At 43.2% G+C, this 23,832-nt stretch overlaps 1 protein-coding gene across 2 annotated transcripts in view; it reads right to left on the bottom strand.

The window, feature by feature from the left end:
* The window catches only part of TMEM87A (transmembrane protein 87A), a 260,059-nt gene that overhangs the window by 96,602 nt on the left and 139,625 nt on the right, over positions 1-23,832 (bottom strand). For both annotated transcript variants that reach the window (XM_044271690.1, XM_044271691.1), the window contains exons 13-14: positions 15,500-15,608; positions 11,630-11,688 (exon numbers count right to left, since the gene is read on the bottom strand). In XM_044271690.1, coding sequence (XP_044127625.1) covers positions 11,630-11,688; positions 15,500-15,608 — 168 coding nt within the window. The remainder of the gene's footprint in view (positions 1-11,629; positions 11,689-15,499; positions 15,609-23,832) is intronic.

Here is a 23,832-nt window from a genome sequence, read left to right as displayed (position 1 = left end):
TAAGTAATGTCATAGCCAGACCCTTATTTCTGATATTTGCAGATTCTATATTGACCGGGAATGTCCCACAGGATTGGCGCATGGCAAATGTGGTGCCAATATTCAAAAAGGGTCCAAAAACAGAGCCTGGAAACTATAGGCCGGTAAGTTTAACATCTGTTGTGGGTAAGTTTGAAGGTTTTCTGAGAGATGCTATGTTAGAACATCTTAACGGAAATAAGCAAATAACACCATATCAGCATGGCTTCGTGAGGGATCGATCATGTCAAACAAATTTAATCAGTTTCTATGAGGAGGTAAGTTCTAGACTTGACAGCGGCGAATCAATGGATGCCGTGTATCTGGACTTCTCCAAAGCATTTGACACTGTACCACATAAAAGGTTAGTATATAAAATGAGAATGCTCGGACTGGGAGAAAACGTCTGTAAGTGGGTAAGTAACTGGCTCAATGATAGAAAAGAGAGGGTGGTTATCAATGGTAAATACTCAGATTGGGTCACTGTCACTAGTGGAGTACCTCAGGGGTCAGTATTGGGCCCTATTCTCTTCAATATATTTATTAATGATCTTGTAGAAGGCTTGCAAAGTAAAATATCAATTTTCGCAGATGACACTAAACTGTGTAAAGTAATTAACACTGAAAAGGACAGTATACTACTACAGAGGGATCTGGATAGATTGGAGGCTTGGGCAGATAAGTGGCAGATGAGGTTTAACACTGACAAATGTAAAGTTATGCACATGGGAAGGAATAATGCAAGTCACCCGTACTTATTAAATGGTAAAACACTCGGTAACACTGACATGGAAAAAGATCTAGGAATTTTAATAAACAGCAAACTAAGCTGCAAAAAACAGTGTCAGGCAGCTGCTGCCAAGGCCAATAAGATAATGGGTTGCATCAAAAAGGGGCATAGATGCCCGTGATGAGAACATAGTCCTACCACTTTACAAATCATTAGTCAGACCACACATGGAGTACTGTGTACAGTTCAGGGCTCCAGTGAACAAAGCAGACATAGCAGAGTTGGAGAGGGTCCAGAGGAGGGCAACTAAAGTAATAACTGGAATGGGGCAACTACAGTACCCTGAAAGATTATCAAAATTAGGGTTATTCACTTTAGAAAAAAAGACGACTGAGAGGAGATCTAATTAATATGTATAAATATATCAGGGGTCAGTACAGAGATCTATCCCATCATCTATTCATTCCCAGGACGGTGACTGTGACGAGGGGACATCCTCTGCGTCTGGAGGAAAGAAGGTTTGTACACAAACATAGAAGATGATTCTTTACGGTAAGAGCAGTGAGACTATGGAACTGGAGGTGGTGATGGTGAGTACAATAAAGGAATTCAAGAGGGGCCTGAATGTATTTCTGGAGCGTAATAATTAGGGCTGCAACGATTAATCGATGTAATCGATTATATTCGATAACTGGATTCGTTGTCGACGAATCCAGTTATCGAATAATCGCCGATTCGTTGCTATTCGGGCGGGCGGGCGGTCGCTGCATCTTTATTTTACCTTTTTACAATGACGCTCCCGCTCCTATAACAGCCAGGCAGAGCGGACGGCGGCGTAACGTCACTCACTCACGTGACACGCCTGCTCCGCCTCCTTCATTCATGAAGTGGGCGGAGCAGGCGCGTCACGTGATTGAGTGACGTTACGCCGCCGTCCGCTCTGCCTGGCTGTTACAGGAGCGGGAGCGTCATTGTAAAAAGGTAAAATAAAGATGCAAGCATCGGGGCCGGGGCTGTTAGGGGGAAGGGGAAGGGGAAGGGGGAGGGGGAGGGGGGATCTGTCTATGGCACTGCTATGGGAAGGGGGGGTCTGTGTATAGCACTGCTATGGGGAGGGGGGAGGATCTGTCTATGGCACTGCTATGGGGAGGGGGGTCTGTGCACTGTTATGAGGAAAGGGATCTGTGCACTGTTATGCACATAACAGTGCACATATCCCCCTCTCCATAACTACGCCGTCCACAGACCCCCTCTCCATAACTACGCCGTCCACAGACCCCCCTCTCCATAACTACGCCGTCCACAGATCCCCCATAATAGTGTCGTCCACAGATCCCCCATAAGTGTCGTCCACAGATCCCCCATAAGTGTCGTCCACAGATCCCCCATAATAGTGTCGTCCACAGATCCCCCATAATAGTGTCGTCCACAGATCCCCCATAATAGTGTCGTCCACAGATCCCCCATAATAGTGTCGTCCACAGATCCCCCATAATAGTGTCGTCCACAGATCCCCCATAATAGTGTCGTCCACAGATCCCCCATAATAGTGTCGTCCACAGATCCCCCATAATAGTGTCGTCCACAGATCCCCCATAATAGTGTCGTCCACAGATCCCCCATAATAGTGTCGTCCACAGATCCCCCATAATAGTGTCGTCCACAGATCCCCCATAATAGTGTCGTCCACAGATCCCCCATAATAGTGTCGTCCACAGATCCCCCATAATAGTGTCGTCCACAGATCCCCCATAATAGTGTCGTCCACAGATCCCCCATAATAGTGTCGTCCACAGATCCCCCATAATAGTGTCGTCCACAGATCCCCCATAATAGTGTCGTCCACAGATCCCCCATAATAGTGTCGTCCACAGATCCCCCATAATAGTGTCGTCCACAGATCCCCCATAATAGTGTCGTCCACAGATCCCCCATAATAGTGTCGTCCACAGATCCCCCATAATAGTGTCGTCCACAGATCCCCCATAATAGTGTCGTCCACAGATCCCCCATAAGTGTCGTCCACAGATCCCCCATAAATGTCGTCCACAGATCCCCCATAATAGTGTCGTCCACAGATCCCCCATAATAGTGTCGTCCACAGATCCCCCATAATAGTGTCGTCCACAGATCCCCCATAATAGTGTCGTCCACAGATCCCCCATAATAGTGTCGTCCACAATTTGTTTTAATATGGCCTTTGAACATAATTTTTCAAGTAAGATCATATAAACCTCTCTGTTTTGTAATTTTGTCGTTTTTTCCGATTAATCGTAGTAATTAATCGGCAACTAATCGATTATTCAAATAATCGTTAGCTGCAGCCCTAGTAATAATATTACAGGCTATAGCTACTAGAGAGAGATCGTTGATCCAGGGATTTATTCTGATTGCCTGATTGGAGTCGGGAAGGAATTTGTATTCCCCTAAAGTGAGGAAAATTGGCTTCTACCTCACAGGTTTTTTTTTGCCTTCCTCTGGATCAACTTGCAGGATGACAGGCCGAACTGAATGGACAGATGTCTTTTTTCGGCCTTATGTACTATGTTACTATGTATGAGTGTGTATACACATAACTGTCAGTGTACTTCTCCAGTATACTAAGAGATGTTCACAATCTTTTCACACCTAACCATATATGACTCTACTCTGCTCTTCCTGCTCTATAATCTGCTGCCTGCAGACTGCATTACATTTTGTGGTGACAAGTCCCCATTAAAGAGAACCAGTCTCTGTGAAATGCAGTGTAACCTGCAGGAAGCACGTTATAGAGCAGGAGAAGCTGAGCAGATAGATAAACAGTTTTGTAGCAAAAGATTCAGTAAAACTTGCAATTTATACAATTCCTTGGTCGTTCAGTTGTACACAGCGGCTGTCTTATCAGTGATTAATAGCATACGCAAGTGTTTATGCATAGATAGTTATGAGTCACTGACTTGATGGCCACTGTGTACAACTGGACTGATGGGCAGCAGAGATTTAAAAGTATAGATTACAAGTTTTGCTGAATCTTTTCTCATAAAATTATATATCAGTCTGCTCAGCGTCTCCTGCTCTATACCATGCTGCCTGCTGATTGCACTGCATTTCATGGTGACAGTTTCTCTTTAACAAACCTCATTAGCTCACAGAAAAAAAAATTAATTACAGAAACGGCTGAGTGGCTGGTGTTCTTGTATTTCTTTAACTTCCTGTATCGCACTGTTTGCGTAGTTCCCATTTACTGCTGGAGGGGTTACCGAAACAGCAGGGTGCCTGTCGCCTTTATGTTTCTGTAACTCCAGCTACCAGCCGGCACTTAACTTTTAACATACTTTTTGTAAAAATAAAAATAAAAATTGAAGCCAAAGTGACCAAAAGTCAGTCATTCATTGTGTGGGATAAACAATGTGGCTGAAGCTGCAATGCCCAAAAAATATATTTGTTGTCATATTGGACATTTCTTTCTCCTAATAGGTGTACCAGGATAACAGCCCTGGAAGTCACTGTTAACCAACTCAGCTCCCCTAGCTTAAACCCCCTTAATAACCAGACCACTTTTTACAATTCTGCACTACACTACTTTCACGGTTTATTGCTCGGTCATACAACTTACCACCCAAATGAATTTTACCACCTTTTCTTCTCACTAATAGAGCTTTCATTTGGTGGCATTTCATTGCTGCTGACATTTTTACTTTTTTTATATTAATCGAAATTGATCCTAATATTTGCAAAAAAATGACATTTTTCACTCTCTGTTGTAAAACTTTTAAAAAAAACCTACATTTCTATATAAATTTTTCTCTAAATTTATTGTTCTACATGTCTTTGATTTAAAAAAAAATTCAATAAGTGTATATTTATTGTTTTGGGTAAAAGTTACAGCGTTTACAAGCTATGGTACAAAAATGTGAATTTCCGCATTTTGAAGCAGCTATGACTTTCGTCATGTTTCCTGAGGTTCTACAATGCCCAGACAGTAGAAACACCCCACAAATGACCTCATTTCGGAAAGTAGACACCCTAAGGTATTCACTGATGGGCATAGTGAGTTCATGGAAGTTTTTATTTTTTGTCACAAGTTAGCGGAAAATTATTTTTTTCTTACAAATTCTCATATTCCACTAACTTGTGACAAAAAAATAAAATTTTACATGAACTCACCCTACCCCTTACGGAATACCTTGGGGTGTCTTCTTATCAAAATGGGGTCACATGTGGGGTATTTATACTGCCCTTGCATTTTAGGGGCCCTAAAGGGGAATCCAAATGCGTAAAAATGCCCTGTGAAATCCTGAAGGTACTCATTGGAATTTGGGCCCCTTTGCACATCTTGGCTGCAAAAAAGTGTCACACATGTGGTACCGCCGTAGTCAGGAGAAGTAGGGCAATGTGTTTTGGGGTGTCTTTTTACATATACCCATGCTGAATGAGAGAAATATCTCTAAAAGACAACTTTTCCCATTTTTGTTTATACAAAGTTGTCATTTGACAAAGATATTTATCTCACCCAGCATGGATAAATGTAAAAATACACCCCAAAACACATTGCCCTACTTCTCCTGAGTACGGCGATACCACATGTGTGACACTTTTTGCAGCCTAGGTGCACAAAGGGGCCCAAATTCCAATGAGTATCTTGAGGATTTCACTGGGCATTGTTTACGCATTTGGATTCCAAACTACTTCTCACGCTTAAGGGCCCCATTTTGGAAAGACACCCCAAGGTATTCTGTGAGAGGTATGGTGAGTTCATGTAAAATTTTATTTTTTGTCACAAGTTAGTGGAATATGAGACTTTGTAAGAAAAAAAATAAAAAAAAATCATTTTCCGCTAACTTGTGCCAAAAAAAAGAAATATTCTAGGAACTCGCCATGCCCCTCACGGAATACCTTGGGGTGTCTTCTTTCAAAAATGGGGTCACTTGTGTGTCACACATGTGGTATCGCCGTCCTCAGGAGAAGTAGGGCAATGTGTTTTTGGGTGTATTTTTACATATACCCATGCGGGGTGGGAGAAATATCTCTGTCAAATGACAACTTTGTATTAAAAAAATGGTAAAAGATGTCTTTTAGAGAGATATTTCTCTCACCCAGCATGGGTATATGTAAAAAGACACCCCAAAACACATTGCCCTACTTCTCCTGAGTACGGAGATACCACATGTGACACTTTTTTGCAGCCTAGGTGCGCAAAGGGGCCCAAATTCCAATGAGTACCTTTTAGGAGGGCATTTTTAGACATTTGGATTCCAGACGACTTTTCACGCTTTAGTGCCCCTAAAATGCCAGGGCAGTATAAATACCCCACATGTGACCCCATTTTGGAAAGAAGATACCCCAAGGTATTCAATCAGTGGCATGGCGAGTTCATAGAAGATTTTTTTTTTCTCTACGAGCGGAAATTGGTTTATTTTTTGTTTTTTCTCACAAAGTATCCCTTTCCACTAACTTGGGACAAAAAGTTCAATCTTTCATGGACTCAATATGCCCCTCAGCGAATACCTGAATACCTTGGGGTGTCTTCTTTCCAAAATTGGGTCATTTGTGGGGTGTTTGTACTGCCCTGGCATTTGAGGGTCACCACAATCATTACATGTATGGCCAGCATTAGGAGTTTCTGCTATTCTACTTATATTGAGCATACGGGTAATGAGATTTTTTTTTTTCGTTCGGCCTCTGGGCTGAAAGACAAAACGAACGGCACAGATTTCTTCATTTGCATCGATCAATGTGGATGAAAAAATCTGTGCCAAAAAAAAAAAAGGAATCTGCCAGGACATTGGAGCTCCGCCCAACATCCAAACCCACTCAGGCCGTATGCCCTGGCAAACTCGATTTCTCCATTCACATCAATCGATGTGGATGAATAAATCATTGCCGGAATTACAAAGTGTTTGCCAAAGCATATGAACACCACCCCTCAGCTCATAAGCCTCGGCAAACGTATCTTTTTTTACTGCAGAGGAGAAATCTCGTCTTGCAGCGCCGCATACAACCGACTTTTGTATAATCTGACAGCAGCGCAATGCTTCTGTCAGAATGCACATCAGTTCTGCAGCTGGTCGATCGGTTGGTCCACTTAGAAGGTGTAAAAAATAAAAAAAACAGGCCGCAACGCAATACATTTATTAACATTAACTTTTATAAACTTTATTGAGCTTTTGGAACATTAACTTTTTTGCTTACCTGTGATTTTTCTAGTTTTTTTTTCTACCTTTATAGGACAAACCTCTCCTTCCCCATGGGACAATGTGCAAAGCGCAAATCGCCCAGAGATGTGGCGAAGTACATTATGCACTTTGTCCCAGGTGAAAGGAGAGGTTTGCAGCAGCTCTGTGTGAAAGGGCTCTAAGAGCCCTGTGTGCCTGTCCTGTGTCACGCAATCCCTATACTAAGTGTACCTGTGTGTGGTACTCCCGGAAACACTCCCCTAAGCATAGGGCAGGGTGGTCAGGGCAGTCAGAACAGAAATAGCGGGTGTCACTCCTTATTCCACTCCTGCTAAAGACACAACATCTTTTTCGGGGTGACGCTTGGGTTGAGGTACCAGCAACGACATTGGGGAAATGTCGCTCGTGTAGACGGCTCACTACACTGGTGGTTGGGGGCACGGAACCTCCTGGATACAGGAGGTTCTCGATGATCTCTTCCTGAAATTTGAGGAAGGATCCTGTTCTCCCAGCCTTACTGTAGAGAACAAAACTATTGTACATCGCCAATTGAATTAGGTATACAAACACCTTCTTATACCAGTGTCTGGTCCTGCGGGAGAGTAAATAAGGAGCCAACATCTGGTCATTGAAGTCCACCCCTCCCATGAGCAAATTATAGTCGTGGACCAAGAGGGGCTTTTCAATGACTCCAGTTGCCCGTTCAATTTGTATTGTCGTGTCTGCGGAGAGCATGTAAACGTCACGCTTGTCTCTCCATTTCACCGAGAGCAGTTCTTCGTTACACAAGGCAGCCCTTTCCACCCTTGCAAAATGGGTGGTAACGAGCCGTTGGGGGAAGCCCCGGCGACTAGTTCGCACGGTGCCACAGCAGCCAATCTGTTCTAGGAACAAATGCCTGAAGAGGGGCACACTTGTGTAGAAATTGTCCACATAAAGATGGTACCTCTTGCCAAATAAGGGTGACACCAAGTCCCAGACTGTCTTCCCACTGCTACTGAAATTTGTGCGTATAGCCTGTGGCCCTTTCACAGAGCTTATACAATTTGACCCCATACCGGGCTCGCTTGCTTGGGATGTATTGTTTGAAGCCAAGGCGCCCGGTAAAATGTATAAGGGACTCGTCTATGCAGATGTTTTGCTCAGGGGTATACAAATCTGCAAATTTGTTGTTGAAATGGTCTATGAGGGGCCAAATTTTGTGGAGCCGGTCAAAAGCTGGGTGGCCTCTGGGACGGGAGGTGGTGTTGTCGCTAAAGTGCAGGAAACGCAGGATGGCCTCAAATCGTGCCCTGGACATGGCAGCAGAGAACATGGGCATGTGATGAATTGGGTTCGTGGACCAATATGACCGCAATTCATGCTTTTTGGTTAGACCCATGTTGAGGAGAAGGCCCAGAAAAAAAAATTATCCAGAAACTTGGACGGGTTTCCACCGGAAAGGCTGGGCATAATAGCTTCCCGGGTTGGCGGCTATAAATTGAGTGGCATACCGATTTGTTTCTGCCACGACTATGTCCAAGCGCTCTGCAGTCAAGAACAGCTCAAAAAATCCCAGGGCCGAACCAATCTGAGCAGTATCAACCCGAACTCCAGACTGGGCGGTGAAAGGGGGAACTAATGGTGCGGCTGAAGTTGGGGACTGCCAATCAGGGTTTGCCAGCACCTCAGGGACTCTAGGGGGTCTACGGGCCTGTCTGTGCGGTCTATTGCACGTGCCACCGTACCAGCTTCAACTGCCCTTCTGGTGCTCGCCACTTCACCATGTTGCACGGCAGTGCTGGTATTAGGTCCAGGGTGGGCTGCGCTGCTGGTGTATGCCTCACCACGTAATCCGACAGCGCCAGCCCCACTCTGCTGCCCTTGAAGCGGATCCTGCGCAACCTGTGGTGTAGCAACACGGGGCCTGGTACGCCTGTTGGTATCAGGGACCTCAACCTCCTCGTCCGAACTTTGGGTCAGACTGCGACTGCTTTCTACAGGTTCATATTTTGACCCGCTGGATTCGTCAGATGAGGGTTCCCATTCCTCATCCAACTTGGTCAGAATCCTGTAGGTCTCTTCAGAAGAATACCCCTTGTTTAGGGGGTATTCCCTGCGACTACCCAAGAAAAAAAGCAAGCCTGCCTTACAAATGAGAGGCTAGCGAAGTACCGGAGGCGTTGTGATTGATACAAAATATCAAACAGATTTTTTTTTTTATCGCCGCAGCGCTTGGAAAGTGATTGTGCAGTGATTAAAATTTTTTTACATTTTTTGTCACTGCGGCGGGGCGGGCGTGGGTGAACGCACGTGTGGGCGACCGATCAGGCCTGATCGGGCAAATACTGCGTTTTGGGTGGAGGGCGAGCTAAGGTGACACTAATACTATTATAGATCTGACTGTGATCAGTTATGATCACTTACAGATACTATAAAAGTACAAATGCTGATTAGCGATACGCTAATCAGCGACTGCGGTGCGGTGGCCTGGGCGCTAACCGATTGCTAACTACCTAACCAAGGGGCCTAAACTATCCTAAAACCTATCAGTCAATACCAGTGGAAAAAAAAGTGACAGTTTACACTGATCACTTTATTCCCTTTCACTAGGTGATTGACAGGGGCGATGGGGGGTGATCTGGGGGCTAAGTGTGGTGTTTGGTGTACTCACTGTGAACTGTGCTCCTCTGCTGAGACCAACTGACGAAAAGGACCAGCAGAGGAGCCCAGCAGCCATTTAAAACCTTATATTTATAAATATAAAGTGTTAACTGGCTTGTGATTTGTTTTTTTTTTTAAATCATCAGCCTGCCAGCGATAATCATTGGCTGGCAGGCTGATGATGTAACCCCCCGCGAGATGAAGTGTATATGCGCGACTCTGCCGCCTCCGGACCGCGATCCTGCGTTAGGCGGTCCGGAGGCTGTTAAGCTCGAGCAACCTGTAAACACGAGCGTAAGGAGAAGGAGTGCAATGAGATGACTACTTAGATGGTGCAGCATCTAAGGGGTTTACATCATAGATCAGAGTTCTCTGATCCCAGTCATTGCACCAGAAAGTCATGCACTGCGCTCTTGGGCCTCTGCCACCCCTGCGTTGTACATATAAGGCTACTTTCACACTCGCGTTTGGTGCGGATCCGTCATCGATCTGCACAGACGGGTCCGTTCATATAATACAACCGTCTGGATCCATTCAGAATGGATATGTTTGTATTATCTTAAACATAGCCAAGACGGATCCGTCTTGAACACCATTGAAAGTCAATGAAGGACTGATCCATTTTTTAGTGTGCCAGATTTGTGTAATTGAAAACGGATCCGTCCCCATTGACTTACATTTTGTGTCAAAACGGATCTGTTTCGCTCAGTTTCATCAGATGGACACCAAAACACTGCAAGCAGCGTTTTGGTGTCCTCCTCCAGAGCGGAATGGTGACTGAACGGAGGCAAACTGATGCATTCTGAGCGGATCCTTATCCATTCAGAATGCATTAGGGCATAACTGATCCGTTCTGGACCGCTTATGAGAGCCCTGAATGGATCTCACAAACGGAAAGCCAAAACGCCAGTGTAAAACTAGCCTAATAATTACCGGATGCCAGAAAGTACAGTCCAAAGGCACCCTATATGAACAGCTGATGTAGGGAGGGGGCTAATTACTAAAACTATATGGACAAAGTTACAACTGGCTGCCACACCCTTGGACTTATTTTTTAGCTATACAACTCCAGCATCTACAGGAATGGGACACTTCTGATACAGAGGATTCAAGGAGATTAATTATACAATCTCTCCTTCAGAATCATTTGGATAAAAGCCAGGGGGACCAGATATGTGGCCTCAAAGAGAAATAGGAGTTAGATGTGGACCCCTTGACTTTAGCACATTGGCAATCTATACTTGAAAGCACTCCTCACCTATCTCTCAGTGCTGCTCAGTGCCATTCACAATTGATTCTGCTGCACAGGGTATATCTAACCCCTCAGTTGCTTTTTAAGATGGGGATTAGCCCAGATGGCCAATGTCCTAGATGTACAGAATCTAAGGCAACTCTTAAGTATATGCTGTGGTCCTGCAGGGGGCTAAGCACATTTCGGAGCTCTGTGTTCGAACCTCTAGATAAATTGTATGGCATTATGATTCCCCGTACTTCTTTGGCTGGCCTACTTGGCTATGTACAAAACCTGCCCGTTACGGAGGGTGGAAAGCAGGTGATAGCTAAGGTTTTGCACTTAACTCACAAATTGATTGCAAAATACTGAATCCAATCTAATTCGCAGAGTATGCAGGAGTTGGTAGGTGTGATTAAATTACCTGTTGAAAAGGAAGGTGGGACGGGGGGGGGGGGGGTTACACCAAACGGGGGTACGCTCACTAAATGACTGGAGCAATGAGACTCATGGATAAAAAGCTCAGGATTGGCATCTCCAATGGTGATGAGGGTATGGATGATAGACACACAACTACAGTGTCTTTATCCAGAAGAGGGCATCCCTAGATAACATATGGGTGCAAAAATGCGAACTCTAGGAGTTAAGGTACTATGGATATGGCGGATATTGCTTACTAGTATGTTGTGTACTGTATACTTTATATGCTGTACTGTTAAACCTGAAAAACTCAAAAATGGTTTGAGTAATAAAACTATATGGACAGCCTTATTCACAAGCATGTTTAAGCCCAATATATTTTGTCATTTGTAAAGAGTAAGATAATATCAATATATGCATGTAAAAACTCACCGACTGACAGTCTACAAGGCGGAACTTCATAGAGGTCCAGATAATAAAAATGATTGATGCTACAAGAGAAATAATGTTATATTCCATGTGTACTCAAACATCACATACATATTATTAATTTTTGGATTATCATCACTTGATTAAATGGTGGGGCTCTGACTGCTGGAACCCACACAGGGCCACAGCACTACTCATTCTGTGCTTTGAAGTCAAGGAGGCAGTTCTATCAGTTACTGACAACGTGTGCATACAGAGATAGCAGTCAGTCCCTGAGAAGACAGCTTCCTTCACAAAGCCTAGAATGAGTAGGAATTAAAATGCATGATAAGATATACAGAATGTTTTCCCACAAAACTGTATATATCTATCTGCTCAGCTCATCCTTCTCTATAACAGCTGCTGGCAGATTACACCGGATTTTCCTAGCGACAGTTTCCCTTAAAACACCGTTCATTCTCAATAACCATCCATTTTGCAGGGAACTTCAACAAAGCCTTATTCATTTGAAAGGGAGCACTGCTGTTCGAAAGAACGATCTATTCCATTATATCCAAGCCACATGAAATAACATTAAATTATGACAATGCCCCTTAACATCTGATCAATGATCAGATAAAGCTCTGTTCACGCTATTTAGGGGGATATATAGGGCGGCTCTCCCTCTGGTTGGTGATGATAAGGTGCTCCAAACTGATGTCGCACTCTGTTCACTAAATAAAATAATTGAGGAAAAGTGAATGGGCACTCTTATAGATGGAATCACATAGACTAAATATGCAGTAGAGCAATAAAATGTATTATTAAATGGGTAGAGTATAGAGTATAAAAATAAATAAAAAATATATAAAGATTCAAAAGGATGAGGCAGCACTCCAGGCGTAAAGTGAAAAAATGCTGGATCTTTTTATTCCCCTCTGCAACGTTTCAAACGCTCACTGCAGTTTTTTATCAAGCATACAACATGGTGTCATACAAGGATATATATACCCAGAATACATAGCAACAAATCAAGTGATAATCGTTTAATTAGAGAAATATATAAATATAAAAAACTGTGTAGAAATACAAACAATATCTCCATAGTGTGAACAACATATCAATAGTGATTTACATAGTGTGTTCCATCGTGCAAATCACTAATATCCATAATCCTCACATAACTGTACCCTAAATTGTGTAAATAGGACTCATTATAGCAGTGTAACACCACGTCCGCGTCCTCAAAATCCGACTGTGTATGCCTGGAAACCTAGCAACATCGCCCAAACAGACGGAGCCAAGAAACGTCACAAGGGTCACGTGAACGGTCACCTGATCACCCACATGACCCATGCAACCATCACGAGACCAGTCCGAGGGCAGCACCGAACACAGTCAAGCCGGCGGGGAGGAGCAAGCCCTGGAGGTCCAACAGAGCCAGCAATACTGGCGTCGTTGCCCCAGCAACCACAAGCCACCCACCACAGGCAAAATGGGTCCAGGCCAGAAAAACAGAGCTGGCGCAGCCAGAATAGACAGGGAGGGGGAGAAACAGGGGGCACAACATTATAAATAAAAGGTCAGAGACCAGTAGAATGGATGTCAAAATTAAAGACAAACGCTGTATTCAGGTTAAGAACCAGAGTGATCGTGGTATAAGAAGTATATCGGCACCAAAATAAAAATTTTTCAAGATGTGTGCCATACGTATGCAGAGAAAAAGGGGAGGAAAAAAAGCCAATGGTTATGTCATTTCCATGATCATCACCATAGGCCCACAACAGGTCCGAGGTCAAGGACACGTCCATGCCCAAACACCCCAAAACCAAATATCTCCCCTAAACTCTAGAATTAAGCCCACTCTAAAATATATAAATGTTCAAAAAATATAGCCAAATGATAGCAGCACTGTGATTATTCAGTAAAATATTCCAGGGATAAAAACATATGGATGTCAGCTGGTAAACTGTAGAAAAAATACAAGTCCCAAGATCAAGGCAAAGTTCGTTCAAGTATTGTATATCATCTCAGATATTATGTAGAGAGATACGAATAGGTAATTGGTGTTGTGAACAGATTTCTTCTTATCAATATTGCGTGGCTAAATAGATACCCAGTTCAAATTGTGACCTATAACGGTGATAGGTACAATTGATATATTGGTGAAGTCAAGGAGGCAGTTCTATCAGTTACTGACAACGTGTGCATGTAACGTTTAATGTAATTCATGTTTCACACATAATTGATCATGTTATTGTTAATCACTTTGTCAATTGACTCTCATAGTATTGTGGGTATTAATGTAGATGCTGTGACACCAATTGCTATGCTTGAGAAAGACTGCAATGAGCAGTTGAAACGTTGCACAGGGGAAATAAAGTGGGTCGCTTTTCACTTTTATCCTGGAATGCTGCCTCTTCTTTGAAAAAAACGACAACTATTTTTGACCGAACAGCCTAAGGTCAGAGGATTTTGCACCTGACTTCACCAACAAGTGCTGCTGTCCTTTCTTTTATTATTTATTTATACTCTACCCTATTTAATAATACATTTTATTGATCTACTACATATTTCGTCTATGTGATTCCATCTATAAGTGCCCATTCACTTTTCCTCAACTGTTCAACCTATTGTCATGGCTTCATAGCTCACATTTTATAGCAACCATCTTAGGCTACTTTCACACTTACGTTCCGGGTTCCGCTTGTGAGTTCCGATGAAGGTTCTCACAAGCGGCCCCCGAACGGATCCGTACAGCCCTAATGCATTCTGAGTGGATGAGGATCCGCTCAGAATGCCTCAGTCTGGCTCCGCTTGGCCTCCGTTCCACTCAGCAGGCGGACACCCGAACGCAGCTTGCAGCGTTCGGGTGTCCGCCTGGCCGTGCGGAGCCAAACGGATCTGTCTAAACTTACAATGTAAGTCAATGGGGACAGATCCGTTTGAAGTTGACACAATATGGTGCAATTTCAAACGGATCCGTCCCCCATTGACTTTCAATGTAAAGTCTGGACTAACTTTCAGACTTAGAATTTTTTCTAAAATATAATGCAGACGCATCCGTTCTGAGCGGATCCTATCTTTTGCATTATAGGAGCGGATCCGTCTGTGCAGACACCAGACGGATCTGCTCTGAACGCAAGTGTGACAGTAGCTTTAGAATACATTTTGTAATAACATTATTGACTTATAAAAGGTCTGTCTGGTTCCTTACAGAACAGCCATGCATGTTACACTACTTCTGCCCATCAGAGAGCAACAGACAGACACTAAGAGGAAGGGAGACTCTTTGGCACTATGGATGAGAGCTTTGTTTTAACTGTGGTACTGAACAAGTTGATACTGTCAAACAATTTATGTTAGGGTACTTTCACACTTGTGTTGCTGGATTCCGGCAGGCAGTTGCATCGGCAGAACTGCCTGCCAGATCCAGCAATCTGTATGCAAACGGATACCATTTGTAGATGTCTCACAAATGCATTGCAATACCGGATCCGTTTCTCCGCTTGTCATCCAGGAAAAACAGATACGGTATTTATCTTTTTCACATTTTTTAAGGTCTGCGCATGTGCAGATGGCAAAACGATCAGTTTTTCCGGAACACTTTGGGCCGGATCCGCCATTAATGCAGTTCATTGTAAAATAATGCCGGATCCGGCAAGTGTTCCGGAATTTTGGACGGAGAAAATACTGCAGCATGCTGCGGTATTTTCTCCGTCCAAAAACCATACAGTGACTGAACTGAAGACGTCCTAATGCATCCATTCAGAATGCATTAGGATAAAACTGATCAGTTCTTTTCCGGTATTGAGCCCCTAGGATGGAACGCAATACAGGAAAAAAATACCCTTACATAAAATAAAAGTGCTATGAATAGGTGAACATACATACCTACTACTGCTAAGATAAGGGTATTTGTGAAGTGTCTGTACAAAGACAGCTTGACCACATTCCTTCGCAGCGTCAGTAGCTTCATTGTCTGAGTTAGGCTTATGAAGATGTGGCAATAGGTTAAGGAAATTCAGAAACATTCAAGCTAGTTAAAACATTTCTAAAGACTTGCTTGCTTAGACATAAAGGGGCCTTTACACTGCCCCAATATCTGGTAGGTTCATAGCAATCCTCATTAGCGAGAATCTGCTGGTGTAAAGGTGCCAATTGCCCAATGAACGAGCGAAACGCGGTCACCTAAATGATCGTTTGCTGGCAGCAGATTGTGCCATCTAAAAAGCCTCTGCTGCCGGCAAACAATGATTCTACACGGGGAAGAGCTATGGCGATAGCCATCAATCCTCTCCATACTGTGGATGTAAACGTAGCAGCCTCCTTCACTGACTAGCAGGCAAACGGCAGCAGAAAACCACACTGAGAAACATAATGAAACGCAGTTACCTCAATTATATATTAAAGAGGACCTTTCACCGATTATTACACTGTGAACTAAGTATACAGACATGTAGAGCGGCGCCCGGGGATCTCACTGCACTTACTATTATCCCTGGGCGCTGCTACGTTCTCCTGCTATGCCCTCCGGTATCTCCGGCCACTAAGTTATAGTAGGCAGAGTCTGCCCTTGTTCTTCTGTAGCGCTGGCCAATCACATTGCAGAGCTCACAGTCTGGGAGAAAATAACCTCCCAGGCTGTGAGCTCTGCGCTGCGATTGGCCAGCGCTAGAGCAGAACAAGGGCAGACTCCGCCTACCATAACTTAGTGACTGAAATCTCTGCCTACTATAACTTAGTGAGCAGAGATACTGGACGTCATAGCGGGAGAACGGAGCTGCGCCCAAGGATAAACGTAAGTGCAGTGAGATCCCCGGGCGCCACTCTACATGTCTGTATACTTAGTTCACATTGTAATAATCGGTGAAAGGTCCTCTTTAACCACTTCAACCCCGCTAGCTGAAACCCCCTTAATGACCAGGCCAATTTTTACACTTCTGCACTACACTACTTTCACAGTTTATTGCTCGGTCCATGCAACTTACCACCCAAATGAATTTTACCTCCTTTTCTTCTCACTAATATAGCTTTCATTTGGTGGTATTTCATTGCTGCTGATATTTTTACTTTTTTTGTTATTAATCAAAATGTAATGATTTTTTTGCAAAAAAAAAAAAGACATTTTTCACTTTCAGCTGTAAAATTTTGCAAACAAAACGACATCTTTATATTAATTTTTCGCTAAATTTATTGTTCTACATGTCTTTGATAAAAAAAGAATGTTTGGGCAAAAAAATGGTTTGGGTAAAAGTTATAGCATTTACAAACTATGGTACAAAAATGTGAATTTCCGCTTTTTGAAGCAGCTCTGACTTTCTGAGCACCTGTCATGTTTCCTTAGGTTCTACAATGCCCAGACAGTAGAAAACCCCCACAAATGACCCCATTTCGGAAAGTAGACACCCTAAGGTATTCGCTGATGGGCATAGTGAGTTCATAGAACTTTTTATTTTTTGTCACAAGTTAGCTACTAACTAACTTGTGACAAAAAATAAAAACTTCCATGAACTCACTTATGCCCATCACAAAATACCTTGGGGTGTCTTGGGTCACTTGTGGCGTAGTTATACTGCCCTGGCAATTTAGGGGCCCATATGTGTGAGAAGTAGTTTGCAATCAAAATCTGTAAAAAATGACCGGTGAAATCCGAAAGGTGCACTTTGGAATGTGGGTCCCTTTGCCCACCTAGGCTGCAAAAAAGTGTGACACATCTGGTATCGCCGTACTCAGGAGAAGTTGGGGAATGTGTTTTGGGGTGTCATTTTACATATACCCATGCTGGGTGAGAGAAATATCTTGGCAAAAGACAACTTTTCCAATTTTTTTATACAAAGTTGGCATTTGACCAAGATATTTATCTCACTCAGCATGGGTATATGTAAAATGACACCCCAAAACACATTCCCTAACCTCTCCTGAGTACGGCAATACCACATGTGTGACACTTTTTTGCACCCAAGGTGGGCAAAGGGGCACATTTTCCAAAGTGCACCTTTCGGATTTCGCAGGCCATTTTTTACACATTCTGATTGCAAACTACTTCTCACACATTAGGGCCCCTAGAATGCCAGGGCAGTATAACTACGCCACAAGTGACCCCATTTTGGAAAGAAGACACCCCAAGGTATTCCGTGAGGGGCATGGCGAGTTCCTAGAATTTTTTATTTTTTGTCACAAGTTAGTGGAATATGAGACTTTGTAAGAAAAAAAAAAAAAATAAATCATCATTTTCCGCTAACTTGTGACAGAAAAAAAATAATTCTAGGAACTCGCAAAAAAGTGTCACACATGTGGTATCGCCGTACTAAGGAGAAGTTGGGGAATGTGTTTTTGGGTGTCATTTTACATATACCCATGCTGGGTGAGAGAAATATCTTGGCAAAAGACAACTTTTCCCATTTTTTTTTATACAAAGTTGGCATTTGACCAAGATATTATCTCACCCAGCATGGGTATATGTAAAATGACACCCCAAAACACATTCCCCAACTTCTCCTGAGTACGGCGATACCAGATGTGTGACACTTTTTTGCAGCCTAGATGCGCAAAGCGGCCCAAATTCCTTTTAGGACATTTTTAGACATTTGGATCCCAGACTTCTTCTCACGCTTTCGGGCCCCTAAAAGGGAGTCTATATGGGGTGATCACCCCCCTGTCATTGATCACCCCCCTGTAAGGCTCCATTCAGACGTCTGTATGATTTTTACGGATCCACGGATACATGGATCGGATCCGCAAAACGCATACGGACTTCTGAATGGAGCCTTAGAGGGGGGTGATCAATGAGAGGGGGTGATCAGGGAGTGTATATGAGGTGATCACCACCCTGTAAGGCTCCATTCAGACGTCTGTATGATTTTTACGGATCCACGGATACATGGATAGGATCCGCAAAACGCATACGGACGTCTGAATGGAGCATGACAGGGGGGTGATCAATGACAGGGGGTGATCAGGGAGTGTATATGAGCTGATCACCCCCCTGTAAGGCTCCATTCTGACGTCTGTATGATTTTTACGGATCCACGGATACATGGATCGGATCAGCAAAACGCATATGGACGTCTGAATGGAGCATGACAGGGGGGTGATCAATGACAGGGGGGTGATCAAGGAATCTATATGGGTGATCACCCCCCTGTCATTGATCACCCCCCTGTAAGGCTCCATTCAGACGTCCGTATGTGTTTTGCGGATCCGATCTATGTATCCGTGGATCCGTAAAAATCATACGGACGTCTGAACGGAGCCTGACAGGGGGGTGATCAGAGAGTCTATATGGGGTGATCAGGGGTTCATAAGGGGTTAATAAGTGACAGGGGGGGTGTAGTGTAGTTTTTTGTGGTACTTTACACAGCTACCTGTGTCCTCTGGTGGTCGATCCAAACAAAAGGGACCACCAGAGGACCAGGTAGCAGGTATATTAGACGCTGTTATCAAAACAGCGTCTAATATACCTGTTAGGGGTTAAAAAAATCACATCTCCAGCCTGCCAGCGAGCGATCGCCGCTGGCAGGCTGGAGATCCACTCGCTTACCTTCAGTTCCTGTGAACGTGCGCGCCTGTGTGCGCGCGTTCACAGGAAGTCTCGGCTCTCGCGAGATGACGCGTATATGCGTCACTCTGCGCAGAGCTGCCGCCTCCGGACCGCAGATCTGCGTTAGGCGGTCCGGAGGCGGTTAAATAGACTTTTGTATTTTGAAGTTTCAAATGTGTTAGCCACATGTAAACATGGTCTCAACAACAGGCTGTTTGCTGTGCAACCTGTTCAGTAATAATTCAATAAACAAAAAATGTGTTCAGTTAGTGCAGTATCAGTCTGCACAGTATTTCACAGAGTACAGGTGAAAAAAGACACTTGTCCATCTAGTTCTCATTTACATATAAATATATATATAAAATCGTTTTTTTTTTTTTTACCAATAAAAGCACAGAGAGCTATAGGGACTGGATATTGCGGATGTGCTAGCAGCCATCTAGCAGCCCATGTCCTTAGCTCTATACCCAAAATCCAGGTGATAGGTTCTCTTTAAGGGAAGGTGAGTGGAAACTTCTAAGAATTTATCAGGGCCAGTTCACACTGAGTTTTTTGGTGCAGATTCTGGAGCGTTTCAGCCTCAAAACATACTCCTATTCATTTTAATGGAAAGCAGCACTTGCTTTTTAAAAAAAAAAAATTCTCTTTCTTTCTACAAGTGCAAAAAAAAGAAGCAGCATGCTCTATCTTGGGGCACTGAAATGAATAGGAGGCTGAAAAGTGAATTACAATCTGATTTTTTAAGCGCATTTTCCAAAATCAGTCGTGTGAACTGGCCCATAGTCTTTTTTAAAGCAATCAACTGTTCCTTCTGTGACCATCTCCTGACACCGACTATTCTACAGATTCACAGTTCTTAACCACCTCAGCTCCCCTAGCTTAATGACCAGACCACTTTTTACAATTCTGCACTACACTATTTTCACGGTTTATTGCTCGGTCATACAACTTGCCACCCAAATTAATTTTACCTCCTTTTCTTCTCACTAATAGAGCTTTCATTTGCTGGTATTTCATTGCTGCTGACATTTTTTATTTTTATTTTTTTAATATTAATCAAAATTTTTGCCAAAAAAAATGACATTTTTCACTTTCGGTTGTAAAATTTTTCAAATAAAGCTACATTTCTATATAAATTTTTCTCTAAATTTATTGTTCTACATGTCTTTGATAACAAAAATGCAATAAGTGTATATTTATTGGTTTGGGTAACAGTGATAGCGTTTACAAACTATGGTACAAAAATGTGAATTTCAACAATTTGAAGCAGCTCTGACTTTCTGAGCACCTGTCATGTTTCCTGAGGTTCTACAATGCCCAGACAAGTAGAAACACCCCACAAATGACCCCATTTCGGAAAGTAGACACCCTAAGGTATACGCTGATGGGCATAGTGAGTTCATGGAAGTTTTTATTTTTTGTCACAAGTTAGCAGAAAATGACATTTTTTTTTCTTACAAAGTCTCATATTCCACTAACTTGTGACAAAAAATTAAATTTTACATGAGCTCACCATACCAGTCACAGAATACCTTGGAGTGTCTTCTTTCCAAAATTGAGTCACTTGTGGGGTTGTTATACTGCCCTGGCATTTTAGGGGACCTAAAGCGTGAGAAGTAGTTTGGAATCCAAATGCTATCCAAAGATACTCTTTAGAATTTGGGCCCCTTTGTGCACATAGGCTGCAAAAAAGTGTCACACGTGGTATCACCGTACTCAGAAGAAGTAGGGCAATGTGTTTTGGGGTGTATTTTTACATATACCCATGCTGGGTGAGAGAAATATCTCTCTAAAAGACAAATTGTCCCATTTTTTTTATACAAAGTTGTCATTTGACAGAGATATTTCTCTCACCCAGCATGGGTATATGTAAAAATACACCGCAAAACACATTGCCCAACTTCTTCTGAGTATGGCGATACCACGTGTGACACTTTTTTTGCAGCCTAGGTGGGCAAAGGGGCCCAAATTCCAATGAGTACCTTTTAGGAGGGCATTTTTAGGCATTTGGATTCGAGACTTCTTCTCATGCTTTAGGGCCCCCTAAAATGCCAGGGTAATGCCGTGAAGGGTATGGTGAGTTCATGTGAGATTTTATTTTTTGTCACAAGTTAGTGGAATATGAGACTTTTTTTTTTGTCGTTTTGTTTTTTCTTACAATTTCCGCTAACTAAAAAAATCTTCTATGAACTCACCATGCCCCTCAAAAGTGATCTTTTTATAGCGCCGCAGCGATTTTACAGTGTTTTTGCAGTGATCAGAAAAAAAATAAAAATAAAAAATCATTTATTCATCCACATCGATTGATGTGAATGGAGAAATCGGGTTTGCCAGGGCATACGAGCTAAGTGGGTATGGATGTTGGGCGGAGCTCCTATGTCCTGGCAGACGCCTTTCCCCTCCTTTTTCTTTTTTTGGCAGAGATTTTTTCATCCACATTGATCGATGCGAATGAAGAAATCTGTGCCGTTCATTTTTTATGTCAGCCTAGAGGCTGAACGAAAAAAAATCTCATTACCTGTATGCTCAATATAAGGAGAATAGCAGAAACTCCTAATGCTGGCCATACATGTAATGATTGCGGAGACCCTCAAATGCCAGGGCAGTACAAACACCCCACAAAATACCCCAAGGTATTCGCTGAGGGGCATATTGAGTCCATGAAAGATTGAAATTTTTGTCCCAAGTTAGCGGAAAGGGAGACTTTGTGAGAAAAAACTAAATAAAAATCAATTTCCGCTAACTTGTGCCCAAAAAAAAAAAATTCTATGAACTCGCCATGCCCCTCATTGAATACCTTGGGGTGTCTTCTTTCCAAAACGGGGTCACATGTGGGGTATTTATATTGCCCTGGCTTTTTAGGGGCCCTAAAGCGTGAGAAGAAGTCTGGGATCCAAATGTCTAAAAATGCCCTCCTAAAAGGAATTTGGGCCCCTTTGCGCATCTAGGCTGCAAAAAAGTGTCACACATGTGGTATCTCCGTACTCGGGAGAAGTTGGGGAATGTGTTTTGGGTGTCATTTTACATATACCCATGCTGGGTGAGATAAATATCTTGGTCAAATGCCAACTTTGTATAAAAAAATGGGAAAAGTTGTCTTTTGCCGAGATATTTCTCTCACCCAGCATGGGTATATGTAAAAAGACACCCCAAAACACATTGCCCAACTTCTTCTGAGTACGGCGATTCCACGTGTGACACTTTTTTTGCAGCCTAGGTGGGCAAAGGGGCCCAAATTCCAATGAGTACCTTTTAGGAGGGCATTTTTAGGCATTTGGATTCCAGACTTCTTCTCATGCTTTAGGGCCCCTAAAATGGGCAGTATAAATACCCCACATGTGACCCCCATTTTGGAAAGAATACACCACAAGGTAGTCCGTGAGGGGCATAGCGAGTTCCTAGAAGTTTTTTTTGGCACAAGTTAGCGGAAAATGATTTTGTAAGAGAAAAAAAATAAAAATAATCATTTTCCGCTAACTTGTGCAAAAAATATAAAAATTCTAGGAACTCGCCATGCCCCTCACGGAATACCTTGGGGTGTCTTCTTTCCAAAAATGGGGTCAATTGTGGGTTATTTATACTGCCCTTGCATTTTAGGGGCCCTAAAGCATGAGAAGAAGTCTGGAATATAAATGTCTAAAAAAATTTACGCATTTGGATTCCGAGAAGGGTATGGTGAGTTCATGTGAGAGTGGAATATGAGACTTTTTTTTTTGTTGTTTTGTTTTTTCTTACAATTTCTGCTAACTAAAAAAATCTTCTATGAACTCACCATGCCCCTCAATTGCGGACAAGAAAAGGCATTTTATATATAGTACTGGCAATGTGCGGATCCGCAAAATGCGGAAAACACATTGCCGGTGACCGTGTTTTGCAGATCCGCGATGTCCGTGTTTTGCGGATCCGCAAAACACATACAGACGTCTGAATGGAGCCTTACAGGGGGGTGATCAATGACCGGGGGGTGATCAGGGGTTAATAAGTGATAGGGGGGTGTAGTGTAGTGAGGTTTGGTGCTACTTACAGAGCTACCTGTGTCCTCTGGTGGTAAAAAAATCGCATCTACAGCCTGCCAGCGAATGATCGCCGCTGGCAGGCTGTAGATGAACTAGTTTACCTCCCGCTCCTGTGTGCGCGCGTTCACAGGAAATCTCTCGTCTCGCGAGATGACGCGCCGGTGCATCAAGGAGGAATGAATCGACCGCCTCCGGGTCGCAATCCTGCGTTAGGCTGTCAGGAGGCGGTTAAGGTGAAAAAGCCACATCACTTCTTAAGCTTTTCTCTTCCCTAGACATGAAAAAGCTTTTCACCATAAGGGCTCATGCACACAAACATTTTTTTTGCGTTCCGAATACGGGCCGTATTTTAATTCAGTTTATGGAGACATTCATTTCAATGGGTCCACAAAAGACGCGGACAGCACTCTCCGTTCCGTGGCCCTGCAAAAATTATGAGGCATGTACTATTCTCGTCCATTTTGCTGACAAGAACAGGCATTTCTATAATGGGCCTCTTGTTCCTTTCCGCAAATTGCGGTAGGCACACGGGCGGCATCCGTTTCTTGCGGACCGCAAAAAAATTGCACGGTCGTGTGCATGAGCCCTAATTTTGTACAGGCCATTTATATGTTAATGATGTCCCCGCTTAGATGTCTCTTCTTAAGAATAAATACAGTAGGTTTAAT

The sequence above is a fragment of the Bufo gargarizans genome, chromosome 11 (genome assembly GCF_014858855.1).
Source record: "Bufo gargarizans isolate SCDJY-AF-19 chromosome 11, ASM1485885v1, whole genome shotgun sequence".
In the NCBI taxonomy this organism is placed as follows: Eukaryota; Metazoa; Chordata; class Amphibia; order Anura; family Bufonidae; genus Bufo; species Bufo gargarizans.
The sequence above is the reverse complement of the archived record's forward strand: the minus strand, read 5'-3'. Positions and strand labels throughout refer to the sequence as shown.